The following is a 19,679-nucleotide window of genomic DNA, read 5'->3' on the forward strand; positions in this document are numbered from 1 at the left end:
ACTCTGCAAGCAACAGACTTCCCCAGTTTAAATGATGATTTTGATTTTTTTGAGACCTGTTTTTTCGCTTTTCTTACCTCTCTGGTACAATTACATCATGAACTTGTTAATTTAAAGGTGCTATATTAGTCTGTCTTCATCTTCAAAGCTCGAAACGCTCTGTGCCACCTTGTGAAGTTTTCAACCTTTTAATTTTAGTTCAGTAGAGATTTGCAGTTCCAGGGCTTCAAATAATTCAAGTGAAGTTGTACGCAGTTTAAAAACACAGTGAAGCACTTCCTGTATTACCACGTGACATCACAAGGTGGAACAGAGTGTTTCGATTTCAGAAAAGAACTCCTAAATTTGCAGGGTTTGTGTGTTAAACGTGTGAATGAAACAAAAAACTCCAGGTCTGTTTGTGATGAGGAAACATTATATAGAACATTAAATAGATCATAAAATTAGTAATAACATTGGCCTTTTAATGAATTCACTTTATCTTGTTCTTTCTTTTTGACACTTTGATCCAGTCATGTGAATGGACTACACGACTTCCTGATATAAAAAAAGCCCCGTCAGCCATTTTCCTCTTTAAACATGCCCTGATGAAGGCGCAGTGAGACCCAAACACGTTTTTTAAATTATTGCCATGAAATAATAAAGGCTTTGAACTTTTTCGCAAATCCCTCAGGCACCTCAGCCCTTATTTTCCACTTCACAATATTTATAAGTCGACTTACAAGATATTCAAGACAATATTTTGTTTGGGCCATAACAAAGAAGCAGAAAAAACACAAGCAACTTACCACCGCCAAGGAGAAGAGAGAGTAAATAATGCACACTGCAAAAAAGCTTGGCCAAAATTTAAGATATAAACACATCAGAAAATGACTTAAAAGTAGTGTACTGCAGAAAACTATATTTAAATTACTTAAATTAAGAACATTTAACTTTATTTGAGTAGATTCAACTTGACAAGTTAAATGATCTACCATTGGAATAATTGTGTTTTTCTTGATTCAGGCAACATTGGATTTAGTTTCTTTTTTTCATTTTGTCATTTCTTTTTGTCATTTTTGAGGGAATTGATACCTAGCACATTAATAACAAAGTAGACGTAACAAAATATAAGACTAACACGCATACAAAGGAAAAAAAAAAAGGGGGGGTTAGTTTCTTGTTTAAGTGCAAATTGTTGTTTTTTTTGCTTTTTTCTTATTATAGTAAAATATATTTTCATATTTTAACTACAAAAAGTATTGTTCCATTGATAGGTAATGTTACTTGTCAAGTGAAATTTACTCAAATCATGATAAAACTTTCTTAATTCTAGTCATCTTAACTTGGCCAGATTTTAGTTTTTGTCGTGTGAAATTATCTGTCCATGCAGCAAGATTATTTAGTTTTAAAATAAACTACCTCAAGACTAGAAATAAGCAGTCTCTGGTCTAGTAAGTAGAAAATAAATCTGAAAACAAGATGAATAACCTGATATAAGTTTTAAAATCTTGGCCAGATCAGAGAAATTTGCAGTGTAAGAGAGCTAAGACTGGTTTGGACAATGTCGATGTCAACTGAAATTATAATAAAATGTTGTGTTTTCATGTACTTTTCCTTTCTTATTAAAGGTGCACTGTGTAACTTTTCACCTGCTTGTTTCTATGGATAATGTCATTGTTCTGCAGGGAATGTTCCACAGTATGACATTAAACAGCTCTGCTTTACATTTATTCAGTTACATGTGCTTTTATAGCTCAAAAATACCTAGAAAAACAGGCATTCTGACTGTGAGCGGGGTTGCCTCTCCACAGATCTGACCTGTAATCTTGGTCTGGTTTGGTCTCCATGAAGATAGAATGGTTTAATGTCATACTGTGAAACATTCCAGACAAAGCAATAACATCTCCATAAAGAAAAAAAACAATGTTCAAAGTTCAGAAAAAAAAAACAATGCAATTTTAAGATAAAAAAATTAATTAAAATGAAATAAAAATGAACATAGAGACCCTGGCTGCCACCCACCTGGTCCAGCGTAGTCTGTGACACAGAGTAGTCCTCTATGCTGAGCCGCTCTTTGTTGGAGACGACGAACTGAAAGATGCGAGCGAGTGAGGAGGAGCAGATCTCGTACTGCAGAGTGTTGTAGTGCTTCTCCCTCTGAACACAGCCCGGGAAACTGCTCTCCATAAACTGCTCCACTGGCTCCAGCTCTGGGCTCTGGCCTGCTTTAGCTGCCTTTATCTTCATGGTCACTACATAACCATCTCCAAACCTGACGGCAGAGAGCGGCGGATTAGTGTTGTCACGATACTAACATTTAAAAAGAAAAGGCTTTGTACTTGACACAGATTTTGGTATTAAAATGCCAAAAATAAAAAAAACTTTGACATTTTTAGCACAATATAATAGTGCTTTATTTAAGTTACGAAAACTTTTCAAAAAAAGGTCAGATTGTGCCCTGTTTTTTTCACACTCAATACTTAAATTTAATATCTATTTTCTGTACTGATTTTAGTATAGATGTAAGTAACAGCGCAGATTTGATGATGTCTGACATGAAGGAGCAACACATGGAGAGGCAAGACTCACTTAAAATGGACTATTTTAAAAACAATAAATACGTATCTTCTCTTTGAAAAACATTTTTATATAAAATTCCATAGCCTCAGATTGGCCTCAGAGCCATGCTTACATCATTTAGCTCCAGGGCAGCTGTGGCTACTGGAGACGCTTACCTACACTGACAGAGCAAAGGAATAACTAATGCGTGTTATCAAAATGTAAAATGTATTTTGCATGTATAAAAAGACATAATGAAATACTGTAGGTTTAATACTTTGTAGTGTTCAAATAATTCACAGAAAAGGTCTTACTTGTATTTGAGGTGCTGAATAGTTCCCAGACACCTGAAAGTGCCGTTGACCATGATGGCGAGACGAGTGCACAGGGCCTCACACTCCTCCATGCTGCACACAAGTACACACACACACACATAGAAACCTGTTTTATAATGGTGTATTTTTCAGACTATACGTTGCACTTTTTTCATGGTTTGAGTGGTCCTGCGATTTATACTCCGGTGTGATTTATATATTAAAATGTTCACACTAACAGCCGCGAGTATCTGTATCATGTCAGTCAATTGCACCTTTACTTCTGTACCACTGAAACTTATAAAGACAACTGAACCCATCCTGTCAGGATTCAGAAAGGCCGGAATAATTCTAACTGGAACTGATGCTGAGTCTGAAGACAGCTTCACAGAAGAGGAAGAGGCGCTCTGTTTACCTCCAGAGGTCACAGAGTTGCTCAGAAGTGACACCGAGGATGAAGAATTGAATGGATTTAGTGATTTGGAGTGAGATGGAGAGTTTGGTAAACTTGTTCTGTTCTGTTGTTTATGTTATAGTTTATCTGAAGAACTGTTCATATGTGACGTTAACAGTCTGTTGTTGTCTATTCTATTGTTATTACTATTACTTGATTTTCAATATGAAATGTCGGTTCTTGGTCTTTGATTTTATAAAATAAATTTCCCCCATAAAGTGTGACTGATAGTCCGGTCCAACTTATATATGTTTTTTCTTCTTCATTACACATTTTTTGGTTGGTGCGACTTATACTCTGCAGCAACTTACTGTATAGTCTGAAAAATATGGTAACATAATACATAAGATACAGGTATACAAGACATAATACTGTGTAATCTTCTGGAAGTGGCGAGGAAAAAGAAAGTTAAAAACATTCTCCATGGAGATAGATTTGTGTTTGTACTGAAGTTGTTTGTCATATCGTGGAATATTATAGACAAATTAACATTTCCATGAAAAGAAACAGTCAGTGACCCTCATCCAAGGTCATGTTAAAGTCAGGCTTGTGGAGATACAAGCGCGCTCACAGTAAAGATGCACATTTTTCAGTGCTTCAGTAGAATTAAAAACATGCTTTTACTTGAGCCCATTTCTTTTGGCTACACGGGGGGTTATGTTGAACTGAGGTTTGTACCTGTGAGATGTGAGCACCACGGCTCGCCCGTCCTGGATCACACTCATGATGGCGTTCCACAGGAAGCGTTTGGAGTGAGGGTCCATCCCTGTCGTGGGCTCATCCTGAAATGAGACATAACCAGGAAATATACCACACCAACTCCAGCACTTAGTCACGTCAGTGGTCACATTTGGAACCACTCATCCATTCACAAACACAACAGAAAACACAGACAAATGGTGAGTTAAGTGTCTTGCCAAAGGACACAATGACAGCATCCATCTTTGGCAGTACACTTTAATTCATCAGTGTTTGCAAGAAATATTTATAGCTTGGCAGTTTGAGTTGAATTTGAAATGAATGCAAACTTGAGCAAATGTGGGTATTTTTTTTCTTTTTAATCTATTGATTGAATAATATTACATTGCATTATTTGAAGTGGTTTACAGAACAAAATAAATGGAAAGTATTTAAGGATATTTTTTAGTTGTCTGTTTTTATTTCAGTATATTTTATAGTGGATACTTTTTAGCCACTTTTTTATGTGATACTTTTACTTGCTCTACAGTCTTGCTACAGAAATTTAATTGCTTTGTACTTTTACTTAAGTAACAAAAGAGAGTACTTCTTCTACTACTTTCTGTGAAAATGGAATCCTCATGTATGCATAGATCATTGTAAAAATGTAGACGTATTGTAACAAAAGGTGCATATTTTAATTTGAAATCACACAAAAAGTAATTTGAGTAAATCTGCTGACAAATTTGCTAGAAATTGTATTCAGTTTGAGTAATTTGTTGCTCCTCAGGCCACCTGTGCTACTGTCAGCATATGGGCACAGAGCTACAGTTGATTTGAATAGAGCTGCTCCTCCTCCTGCCAGAGGATTAGAACATCGCCAGGCTTCGGTGAGCACATATGGGGCTCCATCTGCAGCTCGGGGCCAATGCATTGATAAATCCTACTTTAAAGATGTATTGTGTAACTTAAGGGTTTAAAGTGCACTTGTGTCTTGTCTGGTGGAGGGTCCGTCACCTACTTGAATGTTCCACAGTACGGCATTAAAGCTCCTATAGTACACAGAATGGATTTTTGTCATATATTATGCAAAATTGACTCTTGTGAGCTTTAAGCCATGTTAGGAAGCTGTTACCTCATCAAAACCATACCTAAAGTTGTGTTTTGTTTCATTCATGTTTGAGTATTGTATTTTTTGGACTATAGGTCGCACTTTTGTTCATGGTTTGGGTGGTCCTGCGACTTATATTCCAGCTCGACTTATATATTAAAATTTTCACATTGACAGCCGCAAGAGGGCGCTCTAGACTTGTGTGTCAGTATCTGCTGCTCCTATTACTCCTGTACCACTGTCACTTTGCACTACTGCACATGTCTCCTGCAGAAAGAGCCACTGTCCTGTCTGTATCATGTCAGTTGATCGCACCATTACTTCTGTACCACTGAAAAAAATATAAAAATTAAAAATTAAACAAGCTTTTGAAGACAAGTGAGAAGACAAATGCCCCCAAAAAGAAAATAATATTTTGCAGATTACAAGCTGCAAGTCGCGAAATATGCAGCCAAAACCGCTAATCAAGCAGCAGAAAGAAAGTTTGGAGTGAGCAAGAAACTTGTCACAACGCCTGCAGCTTTCCTGGAAGAATGGATGGACAAAGCCTGGACTTCGGTAACAACTGAAACCATCCTCTCGGGATTCAGAAAGGCCGGAATAATTCTAACTGGAACTGATGCTGAGTCTGACGACAGCTACACAGAAGAGGAAGCAGTGCTCTGTTTACCTCCAGAGGTCGTGGAGTTGCTCAGAAGTGACACTGAGGATAAAGAATTCAATGGATTTAGTGATTTGGAGTGAGATGGAGAGTTTGGTAAACTTGTTCTGTTCTGTTGTTTATGCTATAGTTTATCTGAAGAACTGTTCATATGTTACATTAACAGTCTGTTGTTCTATTGTTATTACAATAACTTGCCTTTCAAGATGAAATGTCGGTTCCTGGTCTCTGAGTTTATAAAATAAGTTTTCCCCAAAAAGTGCGACTTATAATCTGGTACCACTTATATTTGTTTTTTCTTCTTCATTACGCATTTTTAGGTTGGTGCGACTTATACTCCAGAGCGACTTATGGTCTGAAAAATATGGTAATTCTTTATTATTAATCTGTCTCCACCTTGTGAACAGATTTCAAGTTAACAGCTACCTTTTACTGTAATTTCAGCAGAGTTTGGCAATTCCAGGGATGAAACCATCTAAATGATTGTAGTGAAGGTGTATGGAGTTTAAAAACACAATGGAGCACTTCCTGTATTATCACATGACATCACAAGGTGGGACAGAGATTTCTGTTTGAGACTGATGGAACAGAGCTGCACGTTTCTGATGTCACACATTGGAAGCAACGCAGAAGAACGAAACATTTCAAATTTTCGATTTCAGTGAACAGAGGCCATTGAAAACAACATGACACCATGTTTAGTTTATCATCCAGATCTTATTATACTTCCGTGCTGTAGCCTCACCAGCAGAACGAGTGCGGGGCATCCGATCATGGCGATGGCCGTGGACAGTTTGCGCTTGTTTCCTCCGCTGTACGTCCCTGCGCAGCGGCCGGCGTATTCAGACAAACCCAGCTTCTGAATGCCCCACTCTGCCACCTACAGGACAAAAACAGACCACACAGTCAAAGTTATAAAACACATTGTTGTTTACAGAAAGAAAGGAATCTTTAGCCTGATGCATCATTACAATATCCAAGAATGAAAGTTAGAAAGTTTAAACTGAGCTGAAGTTCTTAGTCGACTTGTAGATGTCTAAGTTCATGTACAAAGTAAAACATAATGAACTCCCTGTTTCTTTGCAGGCAGTGATCACTCAGAGAGAAAGAAAGTAAACACAGTCTAAGGGGCACTTGTTTGTTCAGTAGACCTCATGTAAGAACTAGTCTGAGGGAACACTTTATCAAGCAAAGGAGTTCAATTATGGAACAGTTGTGATGAGCTGAAACAAGCTACTTCTCTTTTACTGTTCAAAATAACCTTTAAATATATTTTATTATGCAAAACTGACTCTTGTGAGCTTCAAGACATGTTAGAATTATGTTACCTCTTCGAAAATATACTTTGAGTTGTGTTTTGTTTCATTCACACGTTTGAGTAACCCTTTATTTTTAGTTTATCTACAGACTGTTTACATCTCCAAAGCTCAAAATGCTCTGTTACACCTTGTGGCATTTGAAGCATTTTGAAGCATTTTGAAGCTCTCAATTTAACAGCTTCGATTTAACAGCTTCCTTTAACTTTCAGTAGAGATTGGCAATTCCAGGGTTGAAATCATCCAAACGATTCTAGTGAAGGTGAATTGAGTTCAATAACACAACTCCAGGTATGTTTTTGAAGAGGATGCAACAGTATAACAGAGATCAGAAAATAATATAATATGGACCTTTAAGAGAGTAGTAATCTAAAAATCTGATTTCAGAATAACTACATTATGATGTATATAGAAATGATCTTAATTGTGTTTTAATTCACCTTATTCCACCCTGCCCACTTTCTAAATGCTCTTAAACAGCTCATACTTGTGGGGGCACTTCCTGTTAAACAAGGATCCCATTAATTTCAATTTGAGAATGGTTTTGCTGTTTAAATATCAGTCAGTTCATTTGTGTAAAAGGTTAAATATTCATGCGCGCTAACAAGTCTCACTGCACCAATTCTCTGAGACGCTTTAACTCTTTCCACCACGAAGACGACATTTGACGACCCCCCTTGTTTCCTTAATGATGTGTTTTGACACCCCCACTGTATCACTAAAGTTGACGACGGTTCCTGTTTTTCACATGTAAACAGAGGCTGCGATAGGCGGGGGCCACTACAACTCATACTAGGCTGACCGATAGGATTCAAAGACGCGTTTTTGCTGATTTTTTTATGAAGTTAATCGAAGTAGTGACGACTTTAGCTTCTGGAAAAAAACACAACACAAAACACGTGCAATGGAAAGATTGTGGCGCGCAGTTTTAGAAATAATGAGGAGCGGACGTATTTTATGGATTACTTTGGAGAAACAGATTTTTATACTGTTTCTGGTGCTATAAAATCTGTTTAAATCCTTTGACAAATATATTTTTATATTTTTTCATGAATATAGTACTCAGAACATGCATATGGGTTTGGTCAAGTGGTAACGGAGGGAAACAGGGACAGATTTTTGACATTCAAATAGCTCTTATTCAGAAACTAGAGGGACTATTGAAATAAGTAAAGTATTAGAATGTAGGAAAGAGTTAACACTCCAACAGGGTAAAGTTAAACCTGTGATATTCTTTCAAGTTGTTGACAAAAAATTAAAAAAAACTCATGTTGGTAATGGAGGGAATGAAATATGCAGCACTTTTTGGGCAATAAATACAAACAGCGATAACTACCAGTTCTCACTTACATATCCTTAACAAACTGGTTTGAATATTTGCTTCATATAGTTTTCTACCATATGGTACAAGATTAGGTTGAAAAACCTCTTACTTTTTGAGTAATGAGATTTTTTATTAAGAAAGGTCATGGTAACTTAGGGAAAAGTAACGGAGGGAAAATTGTGCAAACAAGTAGAAGGTGCATGATTTTGATGATTTGTCAACTTTTTTCTTCCGAATACTTTAATATAACTTCAAAATGAAAGGAAACTATTTCTATAAAATATATCAGTACTTCCAAGCAAATTTTTATCATTTTAAATACTTTTTTTTTTTAATGTACCTTCATCAACAGTTCAAAGATCGAATAACACAAGATATGATGAAATACATCAATTTATTTACATGATTTGCAGGTCTTTGAAATTAAATTTGGGAAATAATTTTTTTCCCATGTTGCATACATGGTCTGTTTAAAACGTATGTAACTTTAGAACCAGAAAAGGTAAATAGTTTCATAAACTAGAGTACATATGCTATCTGCTGAATACATTTTTATATCAGATGCATTAACTTGAATTTTTGGCCTTGCTGTTTACTTCTGCTTGACCCGGCCCATATATCAGGTGCTGTATGTAGTTCTTTTTGTTTTTACTTTTGCACTTGACCAGGTAAACTCTCATTTTCAGTGAGCTGTTATAAACCTGTAAATGAGTTGAATCACATTTAAAAATCCATGAATAAATAGTTCAGAGTCTAAGGTTTCTATAAATACCAAATATGTCTGTGTTTCAATAAAGTTCATGAGTGTGAAAATCATTTATTATCACTGGTGGAAGTTCATTTTCTTTCATGCAATTATGCTGTATGGATAGCCCTAGTAATACATGTATGGGTTGTTCCTAGTAGGCGTATACAGCCTGAATAATGATGGCAAAGTCGACAACATCTTCCGGAACAAGGTGAATAAAATGAATAGTCTAACCTGTCAGAGGCACTTTAGAATAATAATAGAAAAGTGATGAGTCATATTTTAATTTGTCAGTATATGCTGAACTTCTAAATCCACTGGGGAGCTACTTGGAGTGAGGTGGAGAGTCGCCGGTCGCTCTACTCACTCTGGGGATCTCAGACTCGGGCACCCCTCTGAGGCGGGCGTAGAGGTACAGGTGCTCCTGTCCTGTCAGCAGGTCGTCTATGGCGTCAAACTGAGGACAGTAGCCCATGTTCTGGTGCACGTCCAGGATCTGGGTCAGGATACTGAAAACACAATGTCATATGTATATGTATGAACCGACTGCAATAATGTCTCTCCCTTCACTTGAAGTTAAAACGTGTCCGCAGTGTGATGTCTGCGTTTAGGATCAGGAGGTGAGTGTAAGTTTTCGCTCTGGTCTCTGAGATCTGAATAAGGTAAGTGAGGAATAATTTGGACGAGTGTAAACTGTTTAAAACTGTTTAAATCGAGCAAGTTCTGCTTTTAACACAGTAAAAATCAAACTGAATTCCAACACATAAGCGGAGAAAACATGAAAACACAATGCCACAGGCGCCGAAGAGTTTAACCTTCTTTCTGCGAGATAAGAGTCTCTACAGTGCCACCATGTTACCTCAAATAAACAGGAAGTTTATATTTAAGCTTTAAAGTTAATTTCAAATTGCAGTCCTTGCCCTTCATTACAAAACGTTGGCATCAGATCCCCTGCTCCAGCTCAAATTGATTATGACCTTTAAAAACTTTCAAATCGCAAAGCCCCAGTTTTTTGTATTGATTTGTTCCCTCATTGCTTCAGACAGGCACTGGCATATGGCCCAGAGTGTCCATAAATCCATCTGCTATTACCACAGTGAGAAGTACATCTTACTATACTGGATGGAGAAATAACTTTTTTATAGTTGTGTGTAATTGAGATGAGGAAGGGAATTACTATCATAATAATGCATTAGTCTTAGATATCGTTTTCCCAGACGCTCAAAGTCACTTTACAATTTGGTGCATTATTTATTCACTCCGCACTTGGCGGTGTTAAGACGCTATTGTAGCCACAGCTGCCCTGGGGAAACAAGGCTGGACCACAACCTATCACTTATGCACACACCCCATTCATACTAGGCAACAAGGACGAAGTATCTTGCCTCAGGACACAACAACAGTCTTGCCAGTGGTCTCTGATTGAAGTACTAACCGTAGCTTTTGAGATTTGACGAGCTCAGGCTTTGACAAAGAGGAAAAGTATTTATATTTTTATTCATTTATTGGCAAATTGCAGCACACTTTCTGTTTTATATCCGTGTCTTTTCCTGTGAACTGCATTGACTCTGTTATCGCAGCTGTACTCACACTCACCCGTCTCCCTGCCATAGAGGTGAAGTTCAAATATCAGATTAAATTAGAGCTCAAATGCCCCGAGTTAGTGACTTATTGTCCTGGGAGTGTCTGTGTTGATTACGCTGCAGTACCTGTATCCTGCCACAGAGGCCTCCCCTGAGCTCACGTCCGTGTCACCCGTCAACATTTTGAAGGTCGTCGTCTTCCCTGCTCCGTTCACTCCCAGAAGACCAAAACACTGCACCAGAGACAGAGAGAGAGAGAGAGGGAGAGGAGGGAGGAGAGGGGGGAGAGGGCGTTTGGAGTTGTTAAATCCTTTTGGATGAGGTGAAATAATTATTAGTGTTTGAACCCTTGTGTTGCCTGGGTCTTCTAAGAATGTTAAGTAGAAATCCATTGGCTAATTAAACTTTATCAAATATTTCCTGTTGTCTTTGTGTTGCCTTCTGCCTCCTTTAGCAACCTCTACAATTTGGAAAAGTAGCGATGTATGATGCCCAAACTATAAAAAAAAAAAAGTTTGCTTGTTTCCATGGAGATGTTTCAAGACATGTCATCATGTCCCACAGTATGGCATTAAACGTATCCCTCTGGCATTTATTCATTAGGTGGGGTTTTAAGGTGGAAGAAATACTTCAATATCGTGCTTTCTTACTGTAAACTACTTAAATGCCATACTGTGGAACATTCCAGACAAAGCAAAAACATCTTCATGGACACAAGCAGGTGGCCGACCCTCCACCAGAAAAGTTACACAGTGCTCCTTGAAGGACTTAAAGTTAAATTGACTCATCTGAGCTTTAAAGCATGTGTTGTTTCCTCATCAAAAACAAACCTGGAGTTGAGTTTTGTTTCTTTCACACATGTTTGATTAACCCATTATTATGTCATCATCTCCAAAGCTATAAATGCTCTGTTCCACCTTGTGATGTCATGTAGTGGTAGTTTTCGAGTTAACAGCTATCTTTTACCTATGACATCACAAGGTGGAGCACAGTGTTTTTTGTTAAAGAGAAGAACTCAGTCTAAATATGCAGGATTTCTGTTTTAAACATGTGAAAAAAAATTAATAAATAAAAAATACACGCAACTCCAGGTCTGTTTGTGATGAGGAAACAAGATTATAACATAGATCAGAAAACAGTGTAACATGAGCCCTTAAAATAACACACTATGGTCTTATCTATCACTACTCTTTTATAATATTGTGTCCTTCATTCTTAAAATTACATACATTTTTTCTTTTGCTTCATCGTGTTCTCCTTTCAGAATTTTCAGTAGGTCCAGTCTTATTAAACTTGCCCTCTCAAAATTGTCCAACAAAACCAAATTATTAACATAATATAATCTAGTAACACATATTTATTTGTTTTTTTTCTTATACTATCGTCTCAAAATGACATAGTGAATAAAAGCCTACATGAGTCCGTACCTCTCCTGCTGGAACTCCTACACAAATCCTGTCCACCGCTGCCCTCTTCCTGCCCACGTATGTCTGTGCACACAACACAAGAAAAACATCTATTTCTATCAGAATTTAAACAGCTGCTGAACATCTGAATGGGAAAAACTATGAAGGAAAAATCAGCACATTAAATTACAGTTGTTTAAATGCAACAGTCCTTATAGTGTAGGAGGTAAGAAAAAATCAATTCAGTGAAATATCGTGATGCTTCATTGCAGAAATCTCAAACAGAATCAGAACGCATCTGATTTATTAAATATTTTTTCACAAATGAACAACAAGACATTTACATTTCAGTTTTTGGCAACTTTTAATTTCAGATTTTGGACGTTTTAGAGCAGGGGTATCAAACTCAAATTCACACAAGGTCAAAATTAAAGATTGGGCTAAGACATCGGCCAAACTAAATATTTATTGAAAAATGTCTGCATGTTTTCTCTGCTTTCGAGGTATGTAATGTTAAATGTTTTCTTATTAAAATACATGTTTAATAATAGTTTTGCTTAAACATTGAATCCAGAACAATTATAATATAAAATAATAGCAAAATTTTAAATAAATAATGTCTCTATAATCTATCTGTAGTCGGCGGGCAGCTCTAATACGTATTTGATATGATCTCGCGGCCCAAATATAATTATATCGCGGGCTAAATTTGGCCCCCGGACCAGAGTTTGACATGTCTGGTTTAGAACAAGCAGTTTTCTTTTTTTCCCCTCTTCACTCTTCCTCTTCCAGTAACAAATCAATGCGTTCTTCCCATAAGCCCTTGTGTCTCACTTTCTGAAAGTAACATAGTTTTTGTGAAGTTTTGCATTCCCTGCACAGACTTAGCAAGGACACCTCCAGTTCACTGTTGACATTTCTCTGTGGTGAGCTCTGACATTACTGAACTATTACAGAATTTGTCCTTTTTTATCATTATCAGTTTCCTTGGTCAACTCGTCTTGCAGAAGCAGTACGTTAGGCTCTTTTCATTTTATCTCGGCCAGCGTGTCTCTAGTCTGTCCTTCTTAGCTCCTATTGAAACCTCCTTGTGTGGAAGCACAGTCGGACTTGAATAGCCAATACTAACGCTCAGTGTTGAATGTTCAAGTTCACCAGGTCTCAGACTGATGGTAAATAAATTTCTCCTGCCTCAGACATCCAGAGTCTTCTGCTTCTTGGTACAACTCTCAGACTTGTTAGGACAACACTATTTAAAAAATGAGGATAAGAAAAAAGTGAGTGTATTTCTGTTAGAGGAGTTAGTTTATGGAACAATCTGAGTGACAAGTATAAAGCTTTATGTTTTGAAAGATATAGAGCTCTGGAATTAATGAATTATGCATTAACTTTTGTTTGTTTTCATTCATATTTTGCCTCAGTTGTAAATGTAAACTTGTTGTTCATGCACTGCTTTCTTTCTTGGAATTCCGTTATTGTTTAATAGGGTTTGATCCTGTTATTACATGGATACAATGAAATGATAAAATAAAAAAAATATATCAATGAAATGTGTATTTATATCAAATGAAAGAATGAAATGATTAGCTATTTAAATTAAACATAGATTTTGTCTTATGAATTCTCTAATGAATTTTTCTAACAGAAACATATTTGTATTTTAACTTTCAGGGCACTACACAAACATTCATTAGTCACATTCACTATTCTCATGATTTAAAGAAATGTACACATTATATTTCATACAATATTGTTCTTGTGAAGGTCTAGTTGACTATATTATTTGAAGTAATCATTGATAAATCGCAATATATCATCCACTGTTTTAGTATCCGGACATATCGTGATATATTGAATTATTATATTATTATATTCCTAAAAAAATTTATAAATACAAATGCATAGTAATAAAATAAAATAAAAAAATAGGGGTGTAACCTTGGAGAGGTCTCTGATTTGCAGGATGTCCGACTTGCTGCCTCCTTCGTAAATTCTTCGTCGCTCTTCAGCCACATCGTTGTCATCGTCAATAGCTGGTCCTGTGGGTGAACTCACAGGGAACCTAAAAAGAAGAAGTTGTGTTTTAAAAAGATTTTAACTTTATAGTGATGGCTTTTAGTTTACTACATTAAAACTGGATGAATAGATCTGTATATTTTAACAGTGTAATGGCCCATTCAGACCGCGGCGTCAAGGCGTCCAGTTTAGTATCGAGTATACATATATACATATATATATATATACGCCGCAGCAGTTTTCTGTTAAACAGCCAATCAGAGTTCTGTATCCTGAATACTCAGAATACTTTCACACTGAATTGCCACGCGGTTATTCGTTGCTTGTTATGCTTGTATTTATTAGATGAGATAATGTTTTCCTTTGGCTTTAGGAAAGTAACTGGACTCTGAATACAATCAAATGAAAAAGTCACAAACACTGCATATTTACGCTGAGTTCTTCTCTCAAACAGAAAACACTCTGTTGCACTTTGTGATGTCATACGGCAATACAGGAAGTGCTCGACTGCGTTTTTAAACTCCATACACCTTCATCAGAATCATTTTACTTTTAATATTGAACTTACAATAATGGTACAAAAATATTCAGTACTTAAAATGTTGTAGAGGGAAGCAGCATTAAAGAGGAGCATTTTACTTCTATAGGATAAATCCCACATATAGCTCACCATGTTATCTTTTATTGTTTTGAAAATGCTATATTTGCTGGTTTAGAAGTTTTACTTTTGTTCCTTCCTTTGTTCTCCGCACTCCCTCTTCAGCGCGCTGTCACAACACAATCAATGTGCATCCACCAATGAAACTACTGCACATCGCTTCAGGTTTGTCAAGTTCTTGTGTACAGTTTTGTATCATTCTTTTGTATATTTACGGAGAATTGTCGTGTGGGAGCATCGGTGACAAAAACAGAAAGTAGAAGTTGGAAAAGCAGAAAAGTTGAAAGTTTTAAAAAAATAAATACATTTTGCATTATACTCCCTTCAAGGTAAAATATGTCACTTTCTGAAGGTGGCACATTTATATAATTCCATGGAAATAGAAAGTAAAAAACATGCTTAAATCTGAACATTCTTCACTGAAATATATAGAACTTATTTATTTAACTAATATTATGTACCAGACTATCCTGCCCTAATAACTTCATTACTTCATAGCCGTAGTATTCTTGCGTGTCTTACCAGTGCTCCATGAAGAAGCGATACTGAACGAGCAGATTGAGGATAAAGTAAAAGAATCCTTCGACTGCCATAAAAGCCATGTTTTTGCCCACAAAGTCCCATCTGAACGGGTCGGCTGTGTGCTCCTCTCCTGCACAACACAAACACAATGAACTCAGAGAAATATATGAACCTCAAAGACAAAGTTACAGAGATACAGTAGGTTTATATTAAAAAGTTGATGTATTAAATGTGTTTGGGTGCGTTCAAGTGCTTGTTGGGTGTTAGTAATGTCATGATACAAAAATTTTAAACTCATTTTTGATACTAAGGTACAAAGTTATGGACTCTATACCCAATACTGATTCAGATACTAAGATAATAATAAAAAACAGAGACAGTAGAATGTGATTTTCAATATTAAATAATAGTACTTTCTGGGACTTTTTAGTATTGATACTCAGTGGTGGAAGAAGTACTTAATTTTGTTGCTTAAGTAAAAGCACAGATACTGGAAACTATGAACATGTTAAAAATAAATTGCTCAGTCTTCTTAGCAGAACTCAAAATATTATATAAATACTTTTACCTTTCAGTCCAGTTAAAAAATATAGTAGAGTAGGAAGTATCCACTTTAATAGTAATAGTAATAAGTAAAGTACGGTTATTTTTTTCCTTAAGTGTAGTACTTTACTACTTTTGTGACATTACGTTCCACCATTGTCTATACCTGCTCACATGAGTATCTAGTTTCAGTTTAAGTATTGATTAGGAAGTGATTTTTGATACTTTTGAGAACCTAAAGTGAGCCTGGTTTAGACCTACATGTAAACTTGTTTTGATTTGTTCTAGTCCTGGCTTAGTCCTGGTTTAGTCCAGTTTTACTTCTTGGTATAGTCCTGGTTTAGACATTCTTTTTCCTTGATATAAACATAAAAATCTAAAATAAAGTTGCCATTACTTGATTAAAATCCTTACCAAATCTGGCGTAGACCTCGGTTACGGCCTGGTTCATGGCCATGTCGATCAGACCTCGTCCCAAACAGAAATGAGGGAAAATCAGCAGGAACTTCTTTAACCATTCATTAAACGCCAGCAACGACTGTCAACACAAAAAATACAACATTAAAAGCAGAGTAAAGGATAAACAGGGAGATAGATAAAACAAATAATTTTAAAGTGGGATTAAACCTAAACCTAAACACCTAAACTCCACCCATAACCACATGAACAGTACCTGGAGGACTAAAAAGGAGAGTGAGAGAAGAGGAGGGGCGGGGTCTAGAGATACAAGGAACAGTGTGATTGGTCTAACAGGTATCTACACTTATAATCTAGACAGTTCTGTGTGATGTGACCAACTACTGGAAACTGCAGAGGCCACTGGACGCAGCACAAACTTTTTTTTATGACCAGAAGGCTGCAAATTTACCTGGTTTGCGCTAAAGTTACCAAAAAAAGCTTTAGTATTTTGTGTTTAGTTCCACTTTAAAAGCTCTATACCAGATTTTGTTCCATGTGTTTGAGCATAATTTGTACAGACACACTGTAGAAGGAGCTCTTGAGATCGAAATAAGTCTGCTGTGTAGCTGTGCGAGTCTAATTATAAAGCTTTTTGTTGTCTGAGAGTCAAGGAGAGCGTGATTGTCATGTTAGTTGTTGTTAGTGTTACTGTGCACACTCTGTAAGTTGTGAAAAGTGCCTATAAACTCATCAAAGTGAATAATTATAATGTTCAGAATGCATAAGGGAAGTGAGGAATGACTTTGGATCATTTCAAACCATTTAAAATGAACTAGTTTTGTTTTTTACTTTGGCATTTGCAGACAAGATAATAAAACATAATATTACTTAAATTAGAAAGATTTTGCAAAATTTTAAGTTTTCAAATTGCAAAACATGACTGTGATAGAAAAAAAAAACTGCTTTTAAAAACTCTGGTCTGAAATAGAGTCAACACATATAGGCACAGTAGGGCTGTACTAAAACTAGTATCGAAACTCACAGGACAGAAATAGTTTTAGAATGATCATGAGCTGTATCAGAAGAATAAAACCTGGACAACTGAGGGATTACACAGATATAAGACTACTTGGTAATATAAAAGAAAATACTACAGTTTAATGTTGAAAAGAAATTATTATGGGATTGGAATCAGTACTTAGTATCGAGTCCAGAGGTGGAACCAAGTCGTTGTTTTGCAAGTCTCAAGTAAGTCTCAAGTCTTTGACCTCAAGTCAGAATCAAGTCCCAAGTCAAAAACAAGAAAGTCCAAGATGAGTCTCAAGTCACTGGCCCATAAGTCTAAGTCAAGTCCAAGTCATTACAAGTCTTTAAACCAAAGTAAAAAGTCATGGTATATTTATATGTGAGTATTTATAAAGTAAAGTTTTCCTTTATAAAAGTCTTGACAAAATCTTAGTTTGAATCATTACGGTCAGAACAGAAAGAATTAAGATTTAAAAGTGTTTAATAACAGTTATTGTGTCATGTTTTACTGTATATACTGTATATTTCTGTATATTACTGTAGTACATTTGAATATCACAGTACTTCAGTTATGTCCAAAGTAACTGGGACATGTTCCAGTTTGTTCCTGTAAAATTCAGCACCACATTTATCATCTGTAAAGAGAAAAGTATTTTCTTAAAACATGTCACAAGTCACAGGCCTCAAGTCCGAGTCGATTCCCAAGTCTTAGTTCATTTTATCAAGTCAAGTCTCAAGTCCTGAGTTTGAAATTGAAGTATTATGAAAGTACAGACGCACAGCACACTCATGTTACTGCAAAGAAAAGCTAACATAGGAGACAAACAGAGGAAGGTGAAATATATATAGTAATAAAAAAAAACAAATACATGTCATAAATGCAGCAGAATGACTCATGAGTTGGTTTGTTACAAGAATACAGATGTACAGAGGGGAGCATATGGAGCTGAGGATACATAGTTAGGACCTAATCAATCTATTATTCTGTTATGGTGTAATCTTAATATATAAATTTTATTCACTGTACATATTTATAAAGGTGGAATTTCTCTTGTAAACAGTTTTTAAATCGCTCTTGTGTGTGTAGAAGATACAGCAGCAGATTGAAATAAGAATGACTACTGAGAATGAATAATCCACCATCTTTATCTTTAATAGTGACTTCATTTGTGGTAAATATATATCGTAGTGTGTCGTGGTTTGTGTCTTTTGTCGTTTTTTGGCAATTTAAATCTTTGCGCGACACGTTTAAGGTTTTGTCCTTTATTTTGATCAGTCTAATCGTAATTACTGGGCAAAATAAAGTTTACCTCTTGTTGCTTTACATACACTGGCAGTCAAATGTTTGGACGCACCCGCTCATTCAATGTTTTTTTTTTGTTTTTTTTTCTACATGTTTACTACTTTCTACATTTGATATACATCCAGATTATGTAGCAAAGAAAAAAAAGTCAAATAACTGTTTTTTTTTCTTTTTTCTTACTACTTTCTACATTTTAGAATATACACAGAATACATCAAATATATGAAACAAGATTTATGGAATTATTCAGTAAAGAAAAAACTTAAATAACTCTACTAAATATTTTTCAGCAAAGCAAAGGGTGGCTAATTAGAGGACTTGAATATAAGTTTTTTGTTGATACATTATTCCATATATCTTCATATGTAAAGTCATATATTTATTGTTTTCTGTATGTTTATAAAATAGCGACAGTAGTAAACGTATAAAGAAAAAAACATTGAACATTTACGAGAGAGTGTGCACTTTCCCGTGTATTTTATTGGAAAGAATAATCGCTAAAGCTTAAGTGCGGGTTTCTGTGAGATTAGGGTCCTGACTCTTCAATCTGGGAAAAGCAAACATTCCTCATCATTTCGTATCAGACCATCCAAAAAAAAACTCTCCCCATGCCAACCCTTCTCTCCCATCTCTTTCTCTCTCTCCCTTCTCTCCAGACTTGTATATCATGCTCCATTTGTCCAACTGTAGAAAGTAAAATTATAAACTAGAAAAAACTAGCACAGATCTTTGGTTGTCATCCCAATCTCAATCAATATGTCAGTAAAGCATATTGAACGCCTCCTCACCACAGATACAGTAGATATCACCATAAACAACCAAACACTTGAGACTTTGAAATATCTCAGGGTCATGACTGAAAACTCATTTACAATTGACCAGCACATCACAGACATACACAAAAGAAGCCAGCAACGACTGTCGATAATTACAAAACTCAAAAGGATAGGAATGTAACCGTATCTAAATCTCTCGGTACGACATTATCACGATATGTATCTCACAATATGATATTTATTGCGATATTTTGAAGAGGGTGATATAAATGTAGATGGGATGCTTTTTTGCTTTTAAAA

General features: G+C 36.0%; 1 protein-coding gene across 1 annotated transcript in view; it reads right to left on the reverse strand.

The window, feature by feature from the left end:
• LOC110153460 (retinal-specific phospholipid-transporting ATPase ABCA4-like) overlaps positions 1–19,679 on the reverse strand; it is a 116,900-nt gene that overhangs the window by 3,679 nt on the left and 93,542 nt on the right. The window contains exons 41-50 of the mRNA XM_055151362.1: positions 16,290–16,413; positions 15,333–15,462; positions 14,075–14,198; positions 12,158–12,220; positions 10,857–10,963; positions 9,515–9,656; positions 6,505–6,639; positions 3,988–4,091; positions 2,856–2,948; positions 2,005–2,254 (exon numbers count right to left, since the gene is read on the reverse strand). Of these exons, the coding sequence (XP_055007337.1) occupies positions 2,005–2,254; positions 2,856–2,948; positions 3,988–4,091; positions 6,505–6,639; positions 9,515–9,656; positions 10,857–10,963; positions 12,158–12,220; positions 14,075–14,198; positions 15,333–15,462; positions 16,290–16,413 (1,272 nt within the window). The remainder of the gene's footprint in view (positions 1–2,004; positions 2,255–2,855; positions 2,949–3,987; positions 4,092–6,504; positions 6,640–9,514; positions 9,657–10,856; positions 10,964–12,157; positions 12,221–14,074; positions 14,199–15,332; positions 15,463–16,289; positions 16,414–19,679) is intronic.

The sequence above is a fragment of the Boleophthalmus pectinirostris genome, unplaced genomic scaffold, assembly GCF_026225935.1.
Source record: "Boleophthalmus pectinirostris isolate CB_2022bp ecotype Guang Dong unplaced genomic scaffold, ASM2622593v1 HiC_scaffold_16, whole genome shotgun sequence".
In the NCBI taxonomy this organism is placed as follows: domain Eukaryota; kingdom Metazoa; phylum Chordata; class Actinopteri; order Gobiiformes; family Gobiidae; genus Boleophthalmus; species Boleophthalmus pectinirostris.